A 22,277-nucleotide genomic window follows, 5' to 3' on the forward strand; every position below is an offset into this window, starting at 1 on the left:
GTGAACAAGGGTACAAAAACAGTGATTTTTCATGATTATTTTACTTATATCCGAAAATCCTTCCCATTTTGAACTGCAACTTGTTTAAAAAGGCTATGCAGGAAGGCATGTGCTTTGGCATGAGGCGTTGATAAGTTTAGAACTCGGCCGCCAGGTGGTGGTATATTTGAATTCATTATTTTAGACTACTCAAGATATTCCGATATATAGAATTCTCCTCAGTGTAAATATTCTTATCGCACAACTCTAAAACTTGGAAGAAGTGCTCATTATATTGAGCATCCCTTTGTAGTGCTAGACATCCTGAACAATGTTGCCGAATACAACTTGGGTGTAGGTATGAGGGATCTCAAGCTAAAGCAATATTTCATATATGCAAGAATATTGCAAGTACACTAGCGCCGCCTATTTGTAAATTTCCTTATTATTCATTCCGTTACATGACAGTCTATTCCCACCAGACGAAATTTGTTAAAGACGTCATCTTTACAAATTTCAAAATTGTGCGATAAGAATATTTACAATGAGGAAAATTCCATATATCGGAGTTACTTAGTAGTCGTCTAAAATAATGAATTCAAATATACCGCCACCTAGCGACCAAGCGCTAAACTAATCAATGCATCATGTCAAAACAGACGCCTTCCTGCATAATCTTTTTGAAAAGGTGCAGTTCAAAATGACTAGGATTTTCAGATATAATAAAATAAGCATGAAAAATCACTGTTTTTGTACCCTTTTTACGAAAACCCTCCCGCGATGTACCCGCCCACCTATAGTCAATCTTTGGTTACGACCTGAAAGATGATTAAATTATCTTTCGAAACAGCCTCAAAAGTTCAAAATTGGCCAAACAGTAAAAAAAAGTTATAGCTATTTCAATTTGGGATCAATTTGACCCCAGAGCACAGATAACGTAAGTCTTTTGAAAAAAGCGCATATTTTCAAGATTTTTCAAGCGAATTTGCATCTAGGAGACAGATCTCAGCGTGTTTTACCAAACTACCAAAAATTAGGAGAATCGGTTGAAAACTAAAAAAATGGCAGCCACTCAAAGTGGCCTGGGGTCATATTGACCCCAGAGCACAGACAAAAGGTTAAGCAACCGTTTGATTTAACAAAAATTCAATAAAATAGAATTGCCTTTACTTACACTTTTTGGGGAATAATACGTTCTGAGGAATGGTCTCTTAGTAAATATATTCTGGGAAAAAGATTCAAATGGTACGGTTTTCGACAGACAGTTTTCTGGGAAATTGCAAAGAACCTAAATCTTCTATAAGAACATCAATTATCAAAGTGTAGTCATCTAAACTGAAAGAATGTGCAAATGAAGGGAAAAATCATTTTAATTATAACTTACATAAATGCCAATAACAACTTTTCTGAAAGAATTGTAATTTTTCTGAGTATACACTCGATTCTTTTTTTACACGGGGGATGCGTTCAGTGTTAAAAAAAAGTTTTCAGTTAAAAATTTGAAAATCCGTGTAAAAAAAGTTTTATGATTTCTCGACGAATCATGCAAAATGGAGCAACTTGGCAAAAATTTTGTATGGGATTTTTTTTTACACGGCCGTATAAAAACAGAATCGGGTGTGTTTTTAATCAATTATGCCCAACGACCATTATGCCAAACGGCTATTATGCCAAACGACTATTATGCCAAATTAGTTTATGCCAAACGACCATTATGCCAAACGGCTATTATGCCAAACGACTATTATGCCAAATTAGTTTATGCCAAACGACTTTATGCCAAACGGCGTACCCCCGGCGAACCAAGTATCCAGAAGGTAGCTAAAGCCGGAAGGGCACGATGGGCAGGGCATGTTGCAAGAATGCCGGACAGCAACCCTGCAAAGATGGTGTTCGCTTCCGATCCGGCAGGTACGAGACGACGTGGAGCGCAGCAAGCGAGATGGGCAGACCAGGTGCAGAACGACTTGGCGAGCGTGGGGCGTATTCGAGGATGGAGAGATGCGGCCTCGAACCGTGTATTGTGGCGTCAAATTGTTGATTCAGTGTTATCTGTTTAGATGTAGACTAAATAAATGAAATGAATGAACATTGTTTAGAAAATGGAAGAAGACGAGAATATGTGGTAAAGGGTGCGCAGAGCAGTTACGCAGATCATGTTGTCGCTGCAGCAAAAATTATGTGAAACCAGAAGATAGAGTAAAAAAATAGTTCCGGGAGATTTTTTATCGGCGGAGAAGTGTCTGCCGCAGTAAGCTAGCTCAACCATCAGGGACTATAGTACCGAGTATTAGCCGGAGTCGTCTAGGCTCCAGTGAACCGGAAATCATCCTTCGACCGGAATCACTGAACCGATATTGACAATCGAACAGTGGGTCTCCGAGTCTCCTATAAAAATATCGCTTTCGGAGTAAAATTTCTGCATATCGGTACAATTCTGTTGTGGATATTTGTGTTTAGTCTATTGTGGACCTAGACCAGTAATTTCGGCATGGAATGATTTGTATTCTAAGTTGCCTAAAACTATCCAAATTTATTTAATCTAGATTTGTTCTCGCATAACACGTCAGCATCGCACTTTTATCCTCCGCATTTAACAAAAACGTAGGTATAATCGATTTTGAATTTCGCAGAACGCATCAAAATACAAACAATTATCAACGAACTCACCTTTCATAATAAACCGATTACCATTGCAGTCACGCTAACAACTTACGTATCTTCCGATGCTTCGAGCACTGCTCCCGAATATGCCAAATCCCAGTAGTGCTCGACGTGATGCTTCTGGAAGAACTCCCTAGCACTTTTCTCCATCGGGAACGACTTGTATTTAAACTCACCAAAGTGGCGTCTCTGGGCCGTACCTTCCCAGACCAGAACGCACGAATTGGGCACCTCGTTGCCGTCGGCATTCTTCACCGAATCCTCCTCCCACTTGATACGATGCAGCATTAGCCGTTTGTATTTCTTTTGCTGCTTTGGACCGCCTTCGGCCACCACCACGCAGCAGTCCCTAAACAGAATGCAGACACCGGTCATGAACAGCTGTTTGGCGTTCGTTTCCACCTTGAACTTTTTGGCTTGCTGATCGTGCAAATCCCTGATCCTGTAAACAGAAACATGCACCCCCAGTGAGGTGTCCTCCTTCATCTTGCGGACTTTCTTCTCCCGGCGCTGGTCGTCGGTAAGCTTCCGCGCGGCGTTGGCCTCTTCGTGCGCTTTCTGTCGCTTGGCCATCTGCTCGCGGACATGAGCTTCGATTTTGGTTGGATCCTGAACAGCTTCAGTTCCTAACACTCGCATCAAATTCGAAATGCGCAATTTCGGCTCCGGCGGAGGTTCCAACCCCAAACGGATCTTTTCTTGCTCTTCCTTCCATGCTTCGCGACGATTCTGCCGACGCAGTTTTTTGCGTTCCTTTTTTGTGAGAAACACTGGTAGATAGACGGGGCGGGATGATTCGTCTGGGGATAGAAAGAATACACGGTTAGACTACGCTTTGCTTTGAGGGCATTGCTCTTATAAAGCATAAAATGCAGAACATAAAAGGGGATGCAGTTTGCCCATTCCACTGCAGGACGACTAATCTTTCCCATGATAAAAACAAGTTTCTTCGCACTGGCAAGCGCGAAACAAAAGGTTGCTACACAAAGAAAATAGAAAACCAGTATCAAGAAAATACTCACTTGGAGGGCGCATCTGCGTCGGATGTTCGATCAGATTGGTGATTGCTGAATCACGGATTGAGATGCGACCGTTTTTATCCAAAGTGTTAAGATCATCAGTGAGAATCACCGAATCCCACCACTCCATCTGGGGGACTTCGTTTGAATGAGTGTCCGCCTTTGGGGCGATCAAAGCCAGCTTGGTAGCTGAGCTGATTCCTGTTTTGCGCGCTATTTGAGATATCTCATTCTGCAGTTTTTCCAGTTGAGATTTCATGCGTAAACGTTCGGCCATTTGCTGGAATTTACCCGGTTCGTGGAATCGAAGGGCGCGCTTATTGCGGACCGCCGGTTTGACGGTAATCCGATCATCGAAAAAGTGTGCCTCAGCTGACTCTTCCTGCTGTTGCTTCTCAGCTTGGTGTATTTTGGTGATTTCCCGCTTCTTGGCACGGATGTTGGCCTTCAAGGTAGGTGTAAGCTTTGGCACCTCAACGGCTTGGCCACTCCCATCGACGGTTCGTCCTTCAGCATCCAAAATTAACGGTTTCGGTTTGTCCTGAATGACTGGCGGTAGAACGGTTGCCAGTGTTCCGGACAATTTCGCGCGAATCTGCTCTTGTAGCTGAGCAATTTTTCTGGAACGTTCCAAATCTACCGCCGGAGGAACAGTCTCCTGAGCAGCTGTAATTTTCGCGGAGACGGCCGCTGCTGCGGCCAGGGCTGATGCCGGAGGAGCTTTCGCCGCTTTTATCGATTCCAACTTTTTCTTGCGCTCTTCAATTTCCTTCTGAGCGTTTTCCATCATCATTTTGATTTGGTTAGAGGAAAAGTTTTTCGAAGCTTGATCTTCCTTGGAACTTTTATCATCCTGATCCGGTTTGGCGTTTCCATTACCCTCCTTCTTGCTTTTACTCTCCCCCGATGGCTGCTTTTTCGCCTCATCTTCGTATTTGGTTTTAACTTTCTTGGTATCCCGTTCCCGACCATCCTCTTCGTGGGATCTTTTCTTCGATCGATGGGACGATGATTTCAATCCGTCCAGCAGATCCTCAACCTTGTCGGACAATCGGCTTGCTCTTTTGCTTTCAACAAACGACGAAAGCTTATCGATTAATTTCCGCCGATCGAATCCGCTGTGCAGATTGCTTTCAATCGTCGACAATACTGAGGAATCGGAGCTCCCCAGCACTTTGTAGACCAGTTTGTCCAGCGAAGGACGAAGGTCCTCTAGTTCTCGGCGAGACAGATAGGACATGGTTTTCTAGGTTAGAATGTTTAATGGGTAACTACAATAACATTGAATCTCGTACTAAGCACTATTGTATGCGATTTAAATTGTCACTAAAACATTACTAATTAGCTACTTCTATCACTAAATATTATCTATACTATTATTGGAAAACTGTAAACGTTTTTGAATAAACTTGTTTTGCACCAGGGAAAATCCGCAGCTTTTTACTTCGGCGAATGTCTCGGTTCGTTTGTTTTCTTGTTGACAGAAGTAACGCAGGGCCGCTTTTTAGGAGTACGCAGTCAAATAGGTGAAGGTGAATGTGATCTAAATCGAGCCACGCAAGTGAAAAAGTCTAAACAAAAGATATTTTAGTTACTAGATAAAGATTGTCGCTGTCGTCGCTGTCCGAAACATCTTTTGCTGGCGAGGATAGGGGAGCTAAATGTCAAAGAAGGAAAATTCATACGATTTGACAGGTATGTACCACACATGTTTCGGACAGCAGAACAAAGGGAACAGTAGCGACAATCTTTATCTAGTAACTAAAATATCTTTTGTCTAAACGCAAAGTTTCTGACACGCTCATTTTGATTTTACTCACCGGTGAGTAGTTTTGTATCGCCGTCTCTTTTTTTCCCACAGAAATTTTACTCACTTTTTGAAAAAAAGTGGAACTACTCAAATTTTGAGTGGTTCCACTTTTTTTTAAAAAGTGAGTTAAATATCTGTGGGAAAGAAGAGACGGCAATACAAAACTACTCACTATTGAGTAGAAAAAAATGAGCGTGGATATCGGCCTGGCCCGAGCCAGTGACAATCGTGGTGTCATCATCATCAATGGACATTAGGGTTATGCCGACATTTCTCACCAACACGACCGCACGGTTCGTGGTTGCAAACAATCCCATTTGATTTTGCCGTGACAGCTGCTCGTGGTTGCAAACAAACTGAGTAAAAGTGTGAGTGAAATGTGCGTGTGCGTATACGCTCGCAGAAAGCCTAATAGACCGCTGTCATCATTGAAACGGAGTATGTATATGAAAAAAAAATTATAGCCCGGGACTTTTTCCACTTTTTCACAGTGTACCACGCGAATTTGACGTCACACGCTTTGTTGCTTGGATTGCAATGAATCGCTTGCTTTGAGCGTGCTTACAGCGGCACACTAGGAGTTAACTTTTGGAAATCAGTATGGCGAAAGGCATCTAATGTTTAATATCTTGAAAATATGCACCTTAATCGAAAAAATATTTGATAGGCGTAGTAGCGGACACCTTGCTACATAACTTGCATCAAATAGATTTTTGTGAAAAGGTAAGTAAAGAAAACCCGCGTTAGATGTCTTTCGCCATACAAACTTCAGGTGGTTAACTTATGCTGGCTATTTTTACAATAGATATTTTAGTTACTAGATAAAGATTGTCGCTACTGTTCCCTTTGTTCTGCTGTCCGAAACATGTGTGGTACATACCTGTCAAATCGTATGGATTTTCCTTCTTTGACATTTAGCTCCCCTATCCTCGCCAGCAAAAGATGTTCCGGACAGCGACGACAGCGATAATCTTTACCTAGTAACTAAAATATCTTTTATTTTTACATATACGATAGCGCGTGAATACGGCAGTGGCGGGTACACACCCGTTTCAAATCACTCAGAGACTGAGTGAAATTGTATTACCGTCTCTTTTTTTCCCACGGAAAAGTTACTCAGTTTTCGTAAAAAGTGAAACTACTCAAAATTTGAGTGTACATATTGTACATCGGAAATAAAGAGTTGATCGAATGGTCCAAGAAAATTGAAAATCCGTCGAGAAACGGCTGAGATAATAACAATCAAAGTCTATCATATTTTCGTGAAGTTTTTCGATTTTTTGCAATCGTAAAGTGTACCCCAAATAGAAAAGACAGACGTATAGTTCTACGTCAAAAAGTCATGCTCTATCTGGTAAAAGGGCGAATGTCGCAAGAGAGAATTCTCTTCGTCGACTTCCCCTCTTTTAAATAAAAGTGACAAGCAGAAGATTTCTTTGCAGTTTATCACCTCAGAATGCAAGTTCTCATTGTTTTCTATCGTGCTGAGGTAATAAACCACAATGAAATCCGCTGCTTGTCACTTTTATTAAAAAGATGGGAAGTCGACGAAGAGAATCCTCTCTTGCGACATACGCCCTTATTCCAGATAGAGCTTGAAGTACCTAATTAGGTACACTCAGAAATAAATAAATGCTAAATAGATTAAAAGTCATACTAACTGGCTATTCGCCTGGTTGACCCCGCATTAGTTTAAACTTGAACAATACTGAGATAGTATAACTTTAATTTATTAGCGCATAGTATAACTTTCCGGTATATAAAAATAGTATAACGTCGCTTTAATGATTTTGGTTTAGTTTTGAACTGTCAAAAGCAATAAACAACAAAATGTTCCATTTCTTTATAAAATTTCAGTTTAATTATAATTTATTGATACACGAGCATAAATTAATAAATCACATAAAATTTCTACGGAAGTACTTTATATTGATCGGCAAACTCGATGATGGTTTCCACGGCAAAATCTCTGGCTCGCAGCAATAATTCGATGATGGCAGTCCCATGCTGAACCCGTAATAGCTAATAGCGAACAATTATACGTGTACTTAAAAGGCATAGTAATGCGGCTCCTCGAACTGTTTCGAGTCCGCACTTCGCAGAATTTCCACCTGCTCCGGTATTCATGGTTGGTCAGGATTTCCTCCTACGTCGCAATTATTGGTGCAACTGAACGGCATCTATCAACTAGTCGCAAGTGACGATACCGTTCCAACACCTGGGTAAATCGCTTCAGATACCCGGTTTCCTTGGTTCGTAGGGATACATGTCGTGGACGTTTTCACCAGGAGCCATCTTCCTTGAATACAGCGCGTATAGAAGTTTTCCCGTTCTGGTCCGGCTCCAGTGCTGTCTGTTTGGGAGTACATTCTAAGTTTCCTTGAATCTCTGCCAGAACAAGGTTTTGCGTTCGTTCGTTTAATATGTTCCGACACCTTTTTTCCATTAGCCACTTGTTGAATATCTCTGCGTTGGTCACGGTGGAAGTCATAGTTATTATTATTATTTATTCAGACTAAGGCCGAAGTGGCCTGTGCGGTATATAAGAGTCTTCTCCATTCGGCTCGGTCCATGGCTACACGTCGCCAACCACGCAGTCTACGGAGGGTCCGCAAGTCATCTTCCACCTGATCGATCCACCTTGCCCGCTGCGCACCTCGCCTTCTTGTGCCCGTCGGATCGTTGTCGAGAACCATTTTCACCGGGTTACTGTCCGACATTCTGGCTACGTGCCCGACCCATCGCAGTCGTCCGATTTTCGCGGTGTGAACGATGAATGGTTCTCCCAACAGCTGATGCAACTCGTGGTTCATTCGCCTCCTCCACGTACCGTCCGCCATCTGCACCCCACCATAGATGGTACGCAGCACTTTCCTTTCGAAAACTCCAAGTGCGCGTTGGTCCTCCACGAGCATCGTCCAGGTCTCGTGTCCGTAGAGGACTACCGGTCTAATTAGCGTTTTGTAGATTGTCAGTTTGGTACGGCGGCGAACTCTATTCGATCGGAGCGTCTTGCGGAGTCCAAAGTACGTACGATTTCCAGCCACTATGCGTCTCCGAATTTCTCTGCTGGTGTCATTTTCGGCAGTCACCAGTGAGCCCAAGTACACAAATTCTTCTACCACCTCGATTTCGTCACCTCGATTTCGTTTCGATTAAGCCAGTGGAGATATATCAGCTTCCACACTGATATTCTTCCCTCCCCCTTCATACGGGAGCTTGGCAGAAGGAAGGTCGTGCGATATGTGCCATCACAAATATTGCCCTCCGCTCGCTTTCAAATCGACTTCTATAAAAACATTCTTCATGCCTGCCGTATCCTAACGGAACTATCAATTCTATACTTTCGCCTCTAATGCTATCATGATCATGTACGTCCAAGTTTGGAAGATGATATTAGCATTTCCATAGAATTATTTGGATAAACTTACGTTTTTTTATATATCATTCGCCATTCGCTGCAGAACTTCAATTTGCTTAAACTGACAGAAAACATGTCTCTTCAAACTTTTCAGAGAAAACATAATACATTTCTAAATTTTTAAGCACAAATCGGACTTAGTATAAATTTTAATGTATAATAATATTCTTTTTATACTAGGCTATGGTTTAATCTGATAAAATTTATCACTAAATTAATCACTAAAATGATTTCTCGCTTAACTTTTCAAAAGGACCTAAGTAACAATTTTTTCATGAATTAATTTGAGTACTGCAATCAAAAGCTTTCATGTTTTCTGTTGATTGCGCTATTAAAATTAATTCATGAAAAAAATGTTACTTAGGTCCTTTTGAAAAGTTAAGCGAGATTTGGTTTTAAACTATACTTGTTTATACTAAAGACACACTGGTGGTACAAGTACCACGGTTATATACCCTAGTACATATTGTACCATGGTTTTCCACGTTGTACCAGCATGGTACAAGGTGACACACTAGTGGTACAACTTGTACCATGGTACGAATACCATCAGTGTGTCATTAGTCTTAACCTCAATTCTGAGTGTACTTTTTTCTAACCGTGTGTACCATCAGATTTTAGATTGCATTCAGCAAACTGTCAACGCGTTGATGATGCATCCGCGGCGGACCAAAAGTTCGACCCTGGTGCCACGGCAGCCGTCATTCCTTTTCACATTTTGGCACATGCCGATCCAGTTCTCGAACCGTGTGTGTCCGCGCCCGTGAAGCCTGATGTATTGGCTAAAATCGTTCAAAAATCGCAGAAAAGTGTGCTAAAGTGTTCGCCGTTTACGCCAGGTCGTGCGCCGAGTGTCGGTGCGTGCAAAAGTAGGTCCCCAGTGCGTGAAAAAGTGTCCTGAAAATGGAGCAGTTCGGTCAGAGTGCACGGAGAGTGGTTTTGGCGTTGTCTTGTTCTTGTTAGTTTTCTGATGATTACGCTGGCTGGCTGTGGCTGTGTGGCTGCGGGTAGGGTTGGCAAGAAGCTCTGTTTTGTGTGAAACGACTGGCAGGACGGGAAGGAGAAGCCTTTTGTCTATAGTGCGTTGGCATCGATTCACTTCCTGCGACTGCGATCGTGAAAATTATCCGAAGTTTGTGGATTATGTGAAGGGGTGAAGAGATCCGTCGAAAATCTTTGGTAGCTGTGGTGTACCTACATCATCATCATCATCATCGTCGTCATCGGGGGGCAAACACAAACGTGTGCAGTTCCGTGAGTGTAAATGGGACAGAAGATAGCTTCGTCAGTAACCAGTCATTCTGTCATTGCTGTATCGAATGCCATTCAGTTCTGTAAATTCTGGTTCGGTCTGGTTTCGTGGGCTCAATAAAAGGGTAATTTCGATGAATTTCGGGGAAGCACTATTCTCAGTAAATCATAAAATATATCGATTTTGTTAAATGGATTTATCAAGTTATTTAATTTTTAATTCAATTACCTATTGAACATAGTATATCATAATCCACATTTCACTTTGTAATAAATAATGCGATATTAGCAGCACAATTTTTTTAATTTTTAATTCTCGTAAATTTTGAAATAGCTTATGACTTATTAGCAAAATATGTTAAATTGCTCTTTTTGTATTTACATGCAGAACCTACTTTATTAACAGTGCATACCGTTTTGACTCAAATCCCGAATTGATTGATATTCCTAACACTCTTTACATGGAGATTAATCTGAACCATTTCGCTATTATTGTATTAAGAAACGAATTTTCTTGGAAGGCGTACAGATCAAGGACATTATAATTGTCCAACAATAAGCTAACGTTGAAATTTTGTATTTTAGTGCATTTAAAGGATTTTACGACATGGCCCCGAATGTCACTTAACCGAACGCCAGTACACCAGGTTGGTGTCATCCATATCTCGCACAAAGGACTTGTAGGCAATGCAGTGAGATCTTCCCAGCTATATAGATCTACAGGACCGGATGGAATATGTATTTCCAGCAATACTTTAAAACGGTAAAGCAGTGCTGATTTCGCCATTTATTGAGATTTTTAAGGCAAGTTCAAGACTCAACTATATTCCATCGTCATGGAGATAAGTAAAAGTAGGAGAATAAGACAAGATAAAACGCACCCTGAATCTTACAGGCTCATTGGTCTTTCATGTGTTCTGATAAAAACTATGGAAAAGGTGTTGTGTGATTATATCAACTCAAATTACATAATCAAACATCCACTGTCCAAGTTCTAGTTTGCCTTCCAGTCAGGTAGGGTGCATGTCCGATCTTGGACCTCTAGAGGAGGTGATTGTCAATATCTTTTAATATCTATTGAATGACACGTTTGATTCTAGCGAAAATCACACCATTTCGTAGATGAAAGTTTTATTTATAACAAAGAAAATCAGTTCATATATTGCTTTAAGAATCACTAAAAGAGTGTCCATAAGAATGATTAGCAATTTTCTAAATTATTTCTGGAGGAATTTCCAAGATAAAAATCGAAAAGAATTCCCGGAGGAATTTCAATACGAATTTCCGGACCATTTTTCGTATGATTTCTTTAAGAAATCTCGCTTAACTTTTCAAAAGGACCTAAGTAACATTTTTTTCATGAATTAATTTGAATAGCGCAATCAACAGAAAAACATGAAAGCTTTTGATTGTAGTACTCAAATTAATTCATGAAAAAAATGTTACTTAGGTCCTTTTGAAAAGTTAAGCGAGAAATTCCCGATTGGGGGATTTAAAAAAAAAGTGATTTGTGTAGGATTTTTGCTAAAGGAATTTTCGAAAGAATAGTCGAAGGATTCCCGAATGGATTTTTCAAAGGAGTTTCTAAAGGTATTCTCGAAGTATTTTCAAAGAATTCTTAAAAGCAAAATATCCGGGAAAACTCCTCCAGGTGTTTTCTAAAGTTTTCCTTAAGATACTTCTGAATGATCCCAAAGAATAAAAAAAACCGAATAATTTTCCGAAGGTTTTTACAGTAAAGCAGTAATAGAACGCTAGTGGCGCTATAACCAATGAAATTATTCTGCCAAAATATGCTTCAATAAGCTTAATAGCCTATTCCGATTACGATTAGATTATTTATCGTAATAAATATCGTGTTAAAGCGGAAAATTGAATGTATGGAGATGGCATCAGGTTGTTGTTTATCATGATATTTATTATCATAAATGGCGATTTTCCGATGGAATCTATGGAGAAATTTTTAAAGGAATATCTGGAGGAATTTCTTAAGTAATTTACAACATTGTTTTGTGAAGCCACCAAAATATTCTTTAAAATAATATTTTTCGCAATATTTACTTTTTTGAATTGATCGTTTTGCTGCTAAAATCTATATATGGCACGTTTGTTTTTGTCTGGGAAATAATGTAAAACACCTGGAAAAATCAGGGAATTTTGTTTTTACAGATGAGTAGTAGATATCTAAAAAATCTGTATGAAAATGTATAAAAAATATGTGGAAAATGTATGACTTGCACTTGACATTTTGCAGACAAGTTCGATACTTTGCCTAAAAATTTATCATAGAAAACAATGGGGAATGAGGAAATATGTTAGTAATTCATGATCATTTACTATTCAAGAAATCACTTTTGAAATTTTCTGGGTGGTACAAGTGGGTCTGGGGAGGACCTGGCCCCCTCTTAGTTACGCCGATGGTGACCCCCCAACTTTAGGAAGCTATGGTATAAAAAGTATAGAATTTTTTTTCAGTATCGTGGGTAATTCATGGTTTCTGACGTTGTTACTGACTTATCTCGATTCACTTTCACTACTATGTTAGTTATATTCGAAATCTATTCTCTTTAATCGATTTCCGCATTGCATTTCTGAAAGTTTCAATAAGGTCAAACATATTTTTGATGGACATCTCATTGTGTCTGTGGATTTAAAACAACTTTATTTTGAATAACTGGAATTTAAGTTTTAATCGTTCTCTATGCTAAGTATTATTTGTTAATCATGTCGATGTTCTATGATTTGATTAGGTGGATTATATTGCTCTAACATCTATTTTATTTCCTTTTAGCTGTTTGTCGTCAATTTTTGAACGCCCAATCCACTACTTATGCACAAGTGAATAACACAATAAATTGAAAGATCTTCATCCTGGGCCTGAACCAGTTGCTATCAACTTAATGAGAAAATTTCTCGAGGAACTCGAAGAGCAAGGCGTTCTCAAAAGTTTTGAATGGAACTTATTGATAAATATCTTCAAAAGTTTCAGATTATGATAAATAGTTTCAGATGATCTTTTCATGAAAATTGATTAATCTAACAGGAATTAACTAAACCCACAGAAGACTGTGGGTGAACTTGATCAGCTTTCGAACTACCTTTGTATCATTTTGTTCAAAAAGAAAATCTGGAGTTCTGAAAGAATTTTTGGTAATTGAAAAAAATATTTTAATTTGAGAATTTTTTTCAATCCAGAATATTTCTCTATAAGTTTCATAACTTTGAAAATTCTAATATTGCAATATTGGATGAAAATTACACGGTGAAAAATTGGCATAAATAAAACAAAATTAAAAACCCAGATTAATCCACCTAGCGTTGGTGGTGCCTTTCTCGCATTTAGTTAAGGCACCAACCTTATATGGGGTTTATATGGTCCGATGTACCATTTTCTTCATAACTTTCAAACGCAATGACCGATCGTTATCAAATTCAATAGTGATCTACAAGGCTTTGTCCCCTGTTAAATAAAACTTGTTGCGAGAAAATCGGTCAAGGATTACTATACGAAAAGTTGGCTAATGTTTTTTATAGCTTTTTGTGCACACACATACACACACACATACACACATACATACACACGGACAGACAGACATGTGCTCAGTTTGTCGAGCTGAGTCGGTTGGTATATAACACTATGGGTCTCAGAGGCTTCTATAAAAAGTTCGTTTTCGGAGTGAAATGATAGCCTTTCGGTACAACTTCGTTGTACGAGAAAGGCAAAAATTCACAATTTTAACGTACTAGGTAATATTGATTTAAGAAAGTGTTTCTGAGCAGTGAAAACAAAAATTAGGGTCTTAGAGGGTTAAAGAACATCATCATTAAAATACTGAAGAAATTCCAAGGGGTTCTACAGTTATTTTTAAAATTATTCGAGATTAGGGTATCCAATAATGGTTTGAACCAGTGAAAAGCGTATCATGGTTTGAACCATTTTGAAATCAGACCATCTCATTGGCAGGAAATGAACCTAAAAGAGTATGAATGGCATATTTAGGTATACAGAAAGTTATTATTTATTCAGACTAAGGCCGAAGTTGGGGGGTCCCGTAGCGTAGTTGGCTACACGTTCGCCTTACAAGCGGATGGTCATGGGTTCGATTCCCAGCCCCTCCACCAAACCCTCGTCAGTCGCCGGATCCGCAGCCCATACGGTGGCGTTTGGGGTGCGCGCCTTACCGTCACGGCTGCCTGATGACGACTGACAACTTGTTCTTCTCGGAGGAATTCCTCCAACGTTACCCGAATAAATAGCAACCGAACATTGCAACGATCATTGTATGCACGGCATAGACAAACGGACACAATGAACTCACGATGAGATGGACTGGCAACGACAACAATAAATGAGTAATGGAAATCTAAAAATAGATTCTGTACAGCAGAATAGCACAGTAGCGGTTAAGTAACACAGAGTGCCTATCAAATAAAGAAAGGAATAAAAAAACTAAGGCCGAAGTGGCATGTGCTGTATATAAGAGTCTTCTCCATTCGGCTCGGTCCATGGCTACGCGTCGCCATCCACGCAGTCTACGGAGGGTCCGCAAGTCATCTTCCACCTGACCGATCCACCTTGTCAGCTGCGCACCTCGCCTTCTTGTGCCCGTCGGATCATTGTCGAGAACCATTTTAACCGGGTTACTGTCCGACATTATGGCTACGTGCCCCGCCCACCGCAGTCGTCCGATTTGATCGGTGTGAACGATGGATGGTTCTCCCAGCAGTTCATGTAACTCGTGGTTCATTCGCCTCCTCCACGTACTGTCCGCCATCTGCACCATACCATAGATGGTATGCAACACTTTCCTTTCGAAAACTACAAGTGCGCGTTGGTCCTCCACGAGCATCGTGTTCGTAGAGGACTACCGGTCTAATGAGCGTTTTGGTGATTGTCAGTTCGGCGGCGAACTCTATTCGATCGGAGCGTCTTGCGGAGTCCAAAGTACGTACGATTTCCAGCCATGATGCGTCTCCGAATTTCCCTGCTGGTGTCATTTTTGGCAGTCACCAGTGAGCCCAAGTACACAAATTCTTCTACCACCTCGATTTCGTCACAACCGATGCAAACTCGCGTTGGTTGGCTCACATTGTCTTCTCTTGAACCTCTTCCTATCATGTACTTCGTCTTCGACGTGTTAATGACTAGTCCGATCCGCTTAGCTTCCCTCTTCTGTTTGATGTAGGCTTCCTCCATCTTCTCAAAGTTACGTGCCATAATATCTATGTCGTCGGCGAATTTAAATAGCTAGACGGACTTATTGAAAATTGTACCACTCGTGTTAATCCCTGCTCTTCGTATTACTCCCTCCAAAGCGATGTTGAATAGCAGACACGAAAGACCATCACCTTGCCATAACCCTCTGCGCGTTTCGAAGGGACTCGCAAATGCCCCTGAAACTCGAACTACGCACATCACCCGATCCATCGTCGCTTTGATCAACCATGTCAGATTATCCGGAAATCCGTGTTCGTGCATTTTAGCTGCCATAGCTGGTCCCGATCGATTGTGTCATATGCGGCTTTGAAGTCGATGAATAGATGATGTGTGGGAACGTTGTATTCGCGGCATTTTTACAGTACTTGGCGAATGGCGAACACCTGGTCCGTGGTGGAGCGTTCGCCCATAAAACCCGCCTGGTGCTGCCCCACGAACTCTCTTGCAATTGGTGATAGCCGACGGCATAAAATTTGGGAGAGTACCTTGTAGGCGGCGTTCAGCAATGTGATTGTGCGGTAGTTGCTACAATCCAGCTTATCGCCCTTTTTGTAGATGGAACACACGACACCTTCCATCCACTCCGGCGGCAAAACTTCCTCCTCATCTAGGTAATGACCCAGTGCAGCGCTCTAGCCAGTGCCTCACCAGCGTGTTTAAAAAGCTCTCCTGGTAGTTGGTCAACCCCAGGGGCCTTGTTCCGGCCAATTTCCTTCTGGATTTCCTGGAAATCCGGAGCCGGTAAAATGATGTCCTGCGCGCGTTCTCCCAGGTACATCACCATACCGCCATCTTCGTCTGCCACATCGCCATTCAGGTGCTCTTCGTAGTGTTGCCGCCCCCTTTGGATCACCTCACGCTCGTTCGTAAGAAGGTTTTAGTTTATGTCCTTACACTATTAGGCTGTGGCACGTGGCCCTTACGTGAACGGTTCAACTTTTCATAGAACTTTCGTGTGTTATAAGCGCGGTACAGTTGCTCCGTCTCTTCACGTTCTCGATCTTTCTGCTGGCGCGATTTCCTCCGGAAAATCGGGTTTTGTCTGTTCCGCGCCCGTTTATATCGTGCCAGGTCCGCCCTCGTGCGGTGTTGCAACAATCTCGCTCATGCTGCATTCTCTTCCACTTCCACTCTTCCACTAACTGCTCACATTCGCCGTCATACCAGTCTTTTCTCTGATCCTGGTGCACCGTGCCAAGTGCAGCGGTTGCGGTGCTACCAATGGCGGATCGAATATCTCTCCAGCCATCTTCAAGAGATGCTGCTCTTCCGTTGGGAGTGCCACTTCCAGCTGCTGCACGTATCCTTGGGCTAGTCTACCGTCTTGTAGCCGCCCAATGTTAAGCCGCAGCGTCGGATTCATTATTCGCACTGCGGTAAGTGCGGACGTTCGTGATGTCGGAGAAGAATTTACCGTCGATTAGAACGTGGTTAATTTGGTTTTCCGTTTCTTGGTTAGGTGATCTCCATGTGGCCTTGTGGATATTTTTGCGGGTAAAGAAGGTGCTTCAGACTACCATTCCGCAGGAGGCTGCAAAGTTTATGCATCGTTGGCCGTTATCATTCGATACGGTGTTATCGGTGTTGAACTTAATCTGTAGATTAAAAAAACACTTTAATAAAGATTAAAAAAATCGATACGGTGTGCAGATTATCCGGTCCGATGACCGGTCTATACATTTCCTCCCTTCCTACCTGAGCGTTCATGTCGCCGACGACGATTTTGACGTCCCGCAGTGGGCATCCATCGTATGTCTGCTCCAGCTGTGCATAGAACGCTTCTTTCTCGTCGTCGGGTCTCCCTTCGTGTGGGCAGTGCACGTTGATGATGCTATAGTTGAAGATACGGCCTTTTATCCTCAGCTTGCACATCCTTGCGTTGATTGGCTGCCACTCAACCACGCGTTGGCGCATCTTTCCCAGTACTATAAGCCGGTTCCCAGCTCGTTGGTGGTGCCACAGTTTTGGTAGAAGGTAGCCGCTCGATGCCCGCTTTTCCACACTTTCTGTCCTGTCCAGCAAATCTCCTGCAGCGCCACGACGTCGAAGTTGCGGGGATGTAATTCATCGTAGATCATCCTGTCGCAACCTGCGAAACCTAGCGACTTGCAGTTCCATGTTCCAAGCTTCCAATCGTGATCCTTTATTCATTGCCTAGGTCTTTGCCGATTATATAGAGTCGTATTATCTCTTATACTGCTCGTAATTTTTGGTTTTCCAGGTGGCTTATTGGGCCTACGCAAATCTCCTGTCTCGTCGGAGGGCCGTCGTGTCAGGTCTGTTTTGTGTCCCACCTGACACCAGGACTTGGGCTTGTGCGCTTTGGGCGGCACACGGTCGCTTTGGCGGGGCCTACTTGCGGATACATGCAGCTTCTTATAGGAATTTAACAGGGCCCACTGTCAAACCCCACCACATCCTAGACAAGCCCCACAACTCGCAGATGGGCTGGGGAGGAGTCGTCAAGCCCTTGGACGTAGTCCCTGCTGCCCTTAGTATCTTCTTCTTCTTATTATTGGCATTACATCTCCACACTGGGACAGAGCCGCCTCGCAGCTTAGTGTTCATTAAGCACTTCCACAGTTATTAACTGCGAGGTTTCTAAGCCAGGTACCATTTTTGCATTCGTATATCATGAGGCTAGCACGATGATACTTTTATGCCCAGGGAAGTCGAGACAATTTCCAATTCAAAAATTGCCTAGACCGGCACCGGGAATCGAACCCAGCCACCCTCAGCATGGTCTTGCTTTGTAGCCGCGCGTCTTACCGCCCTTAGTGTACAGGAAGTTATAGAGTTCATTAAATCTTTCGTACATATTGTTTAGGTAGAAAAATGGACCTGAATTTGCGCTGAAATCCCCCCACCAGTGGCACAATTTCAAAAAGCTCATAAAGGACGCATTTCACACAGACACAGAAGTGAGATCAATATATCAAAAGAAAGCCATTTTTATCTGCAATCGATTGACATCATCGTACAAATGTATTGAGAAACAGTCTAAAAAAGTTGAAATAGCAAGATTTATACAAGGTAAAAACTGATCATGGTTTGAACTAAAATGTATCGTGGTTTGAACTTGTAAATGTAGTCATGGTCTACTGCTGTCCGCTAGGAGCGCGGTATGCAGCTACCTGGAGCATTTTGTTTACATTTCCAATACGAAAAATCGCAGTTTTCATTAGACGATTTTCACACGTTTCGAGTTACCAATCACGCAGAGAAATGTTTTTTAACTTGTCATAAGACGAGTTTGTACAATCCCATTTAATTCCACCACCTAATTGTATCTTGACAGATACGTATTTCGACCTCAACAGTAAGGTCGTCTTCAATGTCTCGTACTTGACTCGACTTCGTCGAGAAAGTCGAGTCAAGTACGAGACACTGAAGGCGACCTTACTGTTGAGGTCGAAATACGTATCTGTCAAGGTACAATTAAGTGGTGGAATTTTTTTTTTTTTTTTTTTTTTTTTTTTTTTTTTTTTTTTTTACAGTGGTGGAATTAAATGGGATTGTACAAACTCGTGTTATGACAAGTGAAGACATTCCACTAAAAAGCTCAAAATAATTTTCTTAACATTATTTAACACATAACTTAACAATTTTTCTTAACATTTTTTTTAAACTGAATGATATTGTGTATTAAAACAACAAAAATAATTATAATTCCCCGGCTAATAATTTTATTTGTTGAATTCAACAAAAAATCACATTTGATTAGACGATAAATATTGTTGTTTCTACAATGTTCCAAAATAGCACTCAAAACAAAAATTGTTGAATTTACAATATATTTTTTGATTTTTACTTTCAACAATATTTTTCTTAAATTAAAAAAAAGAATTGTAATCAAAAATTTATTTTAAACTAGCTTTATGTACCCGGCCTTGCTCGGAATTGCCAGTTTGGTTTGCAGTTTTCTTTTACAATCGGAAAATGATAAAACCAATTGATCAACAGGATAGTTGTGTTTACTTATTCATTGGAAACATTGACTGATTTTGAAGAAGGGATCGTGGGTTTGAAAGGTCTTATTCCGGGAAAACGTCTATTTCTAGAGAAGGAAAAACATTCATCGATGCCATATTCGGGCAACGCATATTTTTAAAGAAGGGATCACACCCACCACTGCCTTATTCCAGGCAAATGCCTACTTTTGAAGAAGCAATCACATCCACCATTCAGAAGGAAACACATTAATCATTGCTTTTCACTGGGCATACAATTATTCCGATGAACAACAATACCCAATCCCAAACCCCCCCCCCCCCCGTATCCCATTCCAAAAGTACCTTCCAGACTCTCTATAATAGTTTCCTTTGGGTAGGGATTACGTGTTTACGTGTTTGGTTTGAATTGACCTATGCGATAAAAAGGTATACTAAACTGTTCGTTTAATGAATATACCCTCTCTCTCATTTAGCTATGGCACTCATACCCAGTCTGATATAGTCTTCTTTAGACAGATAATATGGGTTCCAAATTTGGTGGACATCGATAAATGGGTTCAGAAGTCATGCTGAATTGATCGATTACTAAACAATACCCCCTCTCCCACACCCTCCCCTTTTTTTTAAATTACTTAACCACATCCACTAAAACCGCTTCCTTAGGACAGACAATATTTGATACAAATTTGGTTCAAATCGGTCATGAGGCTCAGGTTTACATTGAGTTGATCGATTGCTAAACAATATCCCTCCCCCCATACCCTCCCTCTTTTGTAAAGAACACCCCTCCTCCCACACCCTCCCTCTTTTCCAAAGAGCATGCCTAACCCCCTATCGTCCCCTTCTTAAGATAAAGAATTTGTGTTCCAAATTTGGTCGAAATCGGCCAAGGGGTTCAGAATTTAAACTGCGTTGATCAATAGTTAAGCAATACCCCTCCCCCCATACCCTCCTCCTTTTCCAAAGAGCACGCTTAACCCCCTATCGTTCCCTCTGTAAGATAAAGAATTTGTGTTTCAAATTCGGTTGAAATCGGCCAAGGGGTTCAGAGTTTACACTGCGTTGATCGACAACTAAGCAATACCCCTCCCCCCATACCCTCCCCCTTTTCCAAAGAGCATGCTCAACCCCCCTATCGTCCCATCTTTAAGATAAAGAATTTGTGTTCAAAATTTGGTTGAAATCGGCCAAGGGGTTCAGAATTTACACTGAGTTGATCGATAACTAAGGAATACCCCTCCCCCTTTTTTCAAAGAGCATGCTTAACCCCCTATCGTCCCCTTTTTAAGATAAGGAATTTGTGCTCCAAATTTGGTCGAATTCGGCCAAGGGGTTCAGAATTTAAACTGCGTAGATCGATAATTAAGCAATACCCCTCCCCCTTTTCCAAAATGCATGCTCGACCCGTCCCCACCTTAAGATAAAGAATTTGTGTTCTAAATTTGGTTGAAATCGGCCAAGGGGTTCAGAATTTACACTGAGTTGACCGATAACTAAGCAATACCCCTCCCCCCACACCCTCCCCCTTTTCCAAAGAGCATGCCTAACCCCCCTATCGTCGTCTCCTCAAGATAAAGAATGTGTGTTCCAAATTTGGTTAAAATCGGTAAATGGGTTCAGAAGTTATGCTGGAACATACATACAAACATACATACAAACATACAAACATTGAGTTTTATATATATATAGAATAGAATAGAATATAGAATATAGAATAGATATAGATATAGATAGATAGATAGATATAGATAGATAGATATAGATAGAAGAAAGATAGATAGATAGATAGATAGATAGATAGATAGATGTTAATATGAAATTTCTTGTGTTTATGAATTATTTTATTTTTGGTTAGGCTTCGTGTGGAAAATAATACCACAATAATTATATTTGTATTTTTTTTTTCAAATATTTACTCCACAACAATGAAAATTATTGAATTAAATATATTTCAGTTTTGATTTTAAAAATAAAATATCTGAATTAAAAAAAGTATCATCGTGCTTGCCTCATGATATACGAATGCAAAAATGGTAACCTGGCTTAGAAACCTCGCAGTTAATAACTGTGGAAGTGCTTAATGAACACTAAGCTGCGAGGCGGCTCTGTCCCAGTGTGGGGATGTAATGCCAAGAAGAAGAAGAAGCAGAAGAAGGTTTCCTCAGCGTATGCATGTATTTAGTATTATATTTAGGAGCTGCTGCCAGTAGTTCAAACCATGATACGAATTTGGTTCAAACCATGATACGATCAAAGTTATGAAATTATTAAGTTTTTCCAATGAAACTAAGCATAAATAAGTAAACCCAGGATGTTTTTAGAAAGATAATGAACTAAGCTTCCATATGAACTAGAGCTCGCAGTTGTAACATATAAAGAAACTTTGTTCTGACGGCTCATTTGATGCCTGCCATTTGGTTCAAACCATGATTGGATACCCTAATTAATCCTGTCTTGAGGAATTGAGAGAAAAATCTAAAGCCTAAGTCACTTCAAGAAGAAATTGTTTTCATGTTTTATCAAAAGGTATATGGGGATTCCTTGAATTAATTGATTGATTGTCTTTTTTCAAGAGACATGCAGCCCTATTACCCTAGGCTGGCTCTTCTTTGGAGATTATCTGTTCTAGAATTATAATCCACAAGAATTTATTGTGGATTCTAATTCCGTCGATTCCACATGTGACGAAACTGGGATTGATTAATACTGAATGAGTCTAAGAGCTTCCAAGTCCTCCCTTTAATGAAAAAAAAACATAAAAATTTACCGATTTCTTGTTTAGATTCGCTAATATGATATCTTAGTATCGGTTCCTCCAACCGGGAAACTGAAAATCGATGTGGCTATTACGATTCGTTTGCCCAATCACAACAGAATAGGCATTTAATCTTCAGTCGCAGGATGCAACGCAAACGCTTTTCAAGAAAAGATTCGTTGCCGAAAATATGCTCTTGGGTCGTAT

General features: G+C 40.9%; 2 protein-coding genes across 4 annotated transcripts in view; one reads left to right on the forward strand and one right to left on the reverse strand.

Moving 5' to 3' along the window:
* Positions 1 to 2,479: 2,479 nt before the first annotated feature.
* LOC134225044 (U4/U6 small nuclear ribonucleoprotein Prp3) lies at positions 2,480 to 5,142 on the reverse strand. The gene is made up of 2 exons (XM_062704801.1): positions 3,666 to 5,142; positions 2,480 to 3,443 (listed from the first exon to the last, which is right to left on the reverse strand). Exons 1-2 carry the CDS (start codon positions 4,900 to 4,902, stop codon positions 2,692 to 2,694), a joined length of 1,989 nt encoding a protein of 662 aa, XP_062560785.1. The 5' UTR covers positions 4,903 to 5,142; the 3' UTR covers positions 2,480 to 2,691.
* Positions 5,143 to 9,587: 4,445 nt separating this feature from the next.
* The window catches only part of LOC134225046 (eukaryotic peptide chain release factor subunit 1), a 66,589-nt gene continuing 53,899 nt past the window's right edge, over positions 9,588 to 22,277 (forward strand). For 2 of the 3 annotated variants that reach the window (XM_062704802.1, XM_062704803.1), the window contains exon 1: positions 9,589 to 9,762. The gene's annotated coding sequence lies outside the window, so the exon portion shown is untranslated. Of the gene's footprint in view, positions 9,763 to 22,277 lie in introns of all 3 variants that reach the window. The other variant, XR_009983147.1, reaches the window with a different exon arrangement.

This window comes from Armigeres subalbatus, chromosome 3 (genome assembly GCF_024139115.2).
Source record: "Armigeres subalbatus isolate Guangzhou_Male chromosome 3, GZ_Asu_2, whole genome shotgun sequence".
In the NCBI taxonomy this organism is placed as follows: domain Eukaryota; kingdom Metazoa; phylum Arthropoda; class Insecta; order Diptera; family Culicidae; genus Armigeres; species Armigeres subalbatus.

Excerpts from the sequence above, each read along its gene's own strand:
- LOC134225044 (XM_062704801.1), bottom strand. The coding sequence starts at position 4,902 with ATGTCCTATCTGTCTCGCCGAGAACTAGAGGACCTTCGTCCTTCGCTG. Across the intron at positions 3,444-3,665 it reads GACGCAGATGCGCCCTCCAA|ACGAATCATCCCGCCCCGTC; the intron begins GTGAGTATTTTC and ends TTCTATCCCCAG.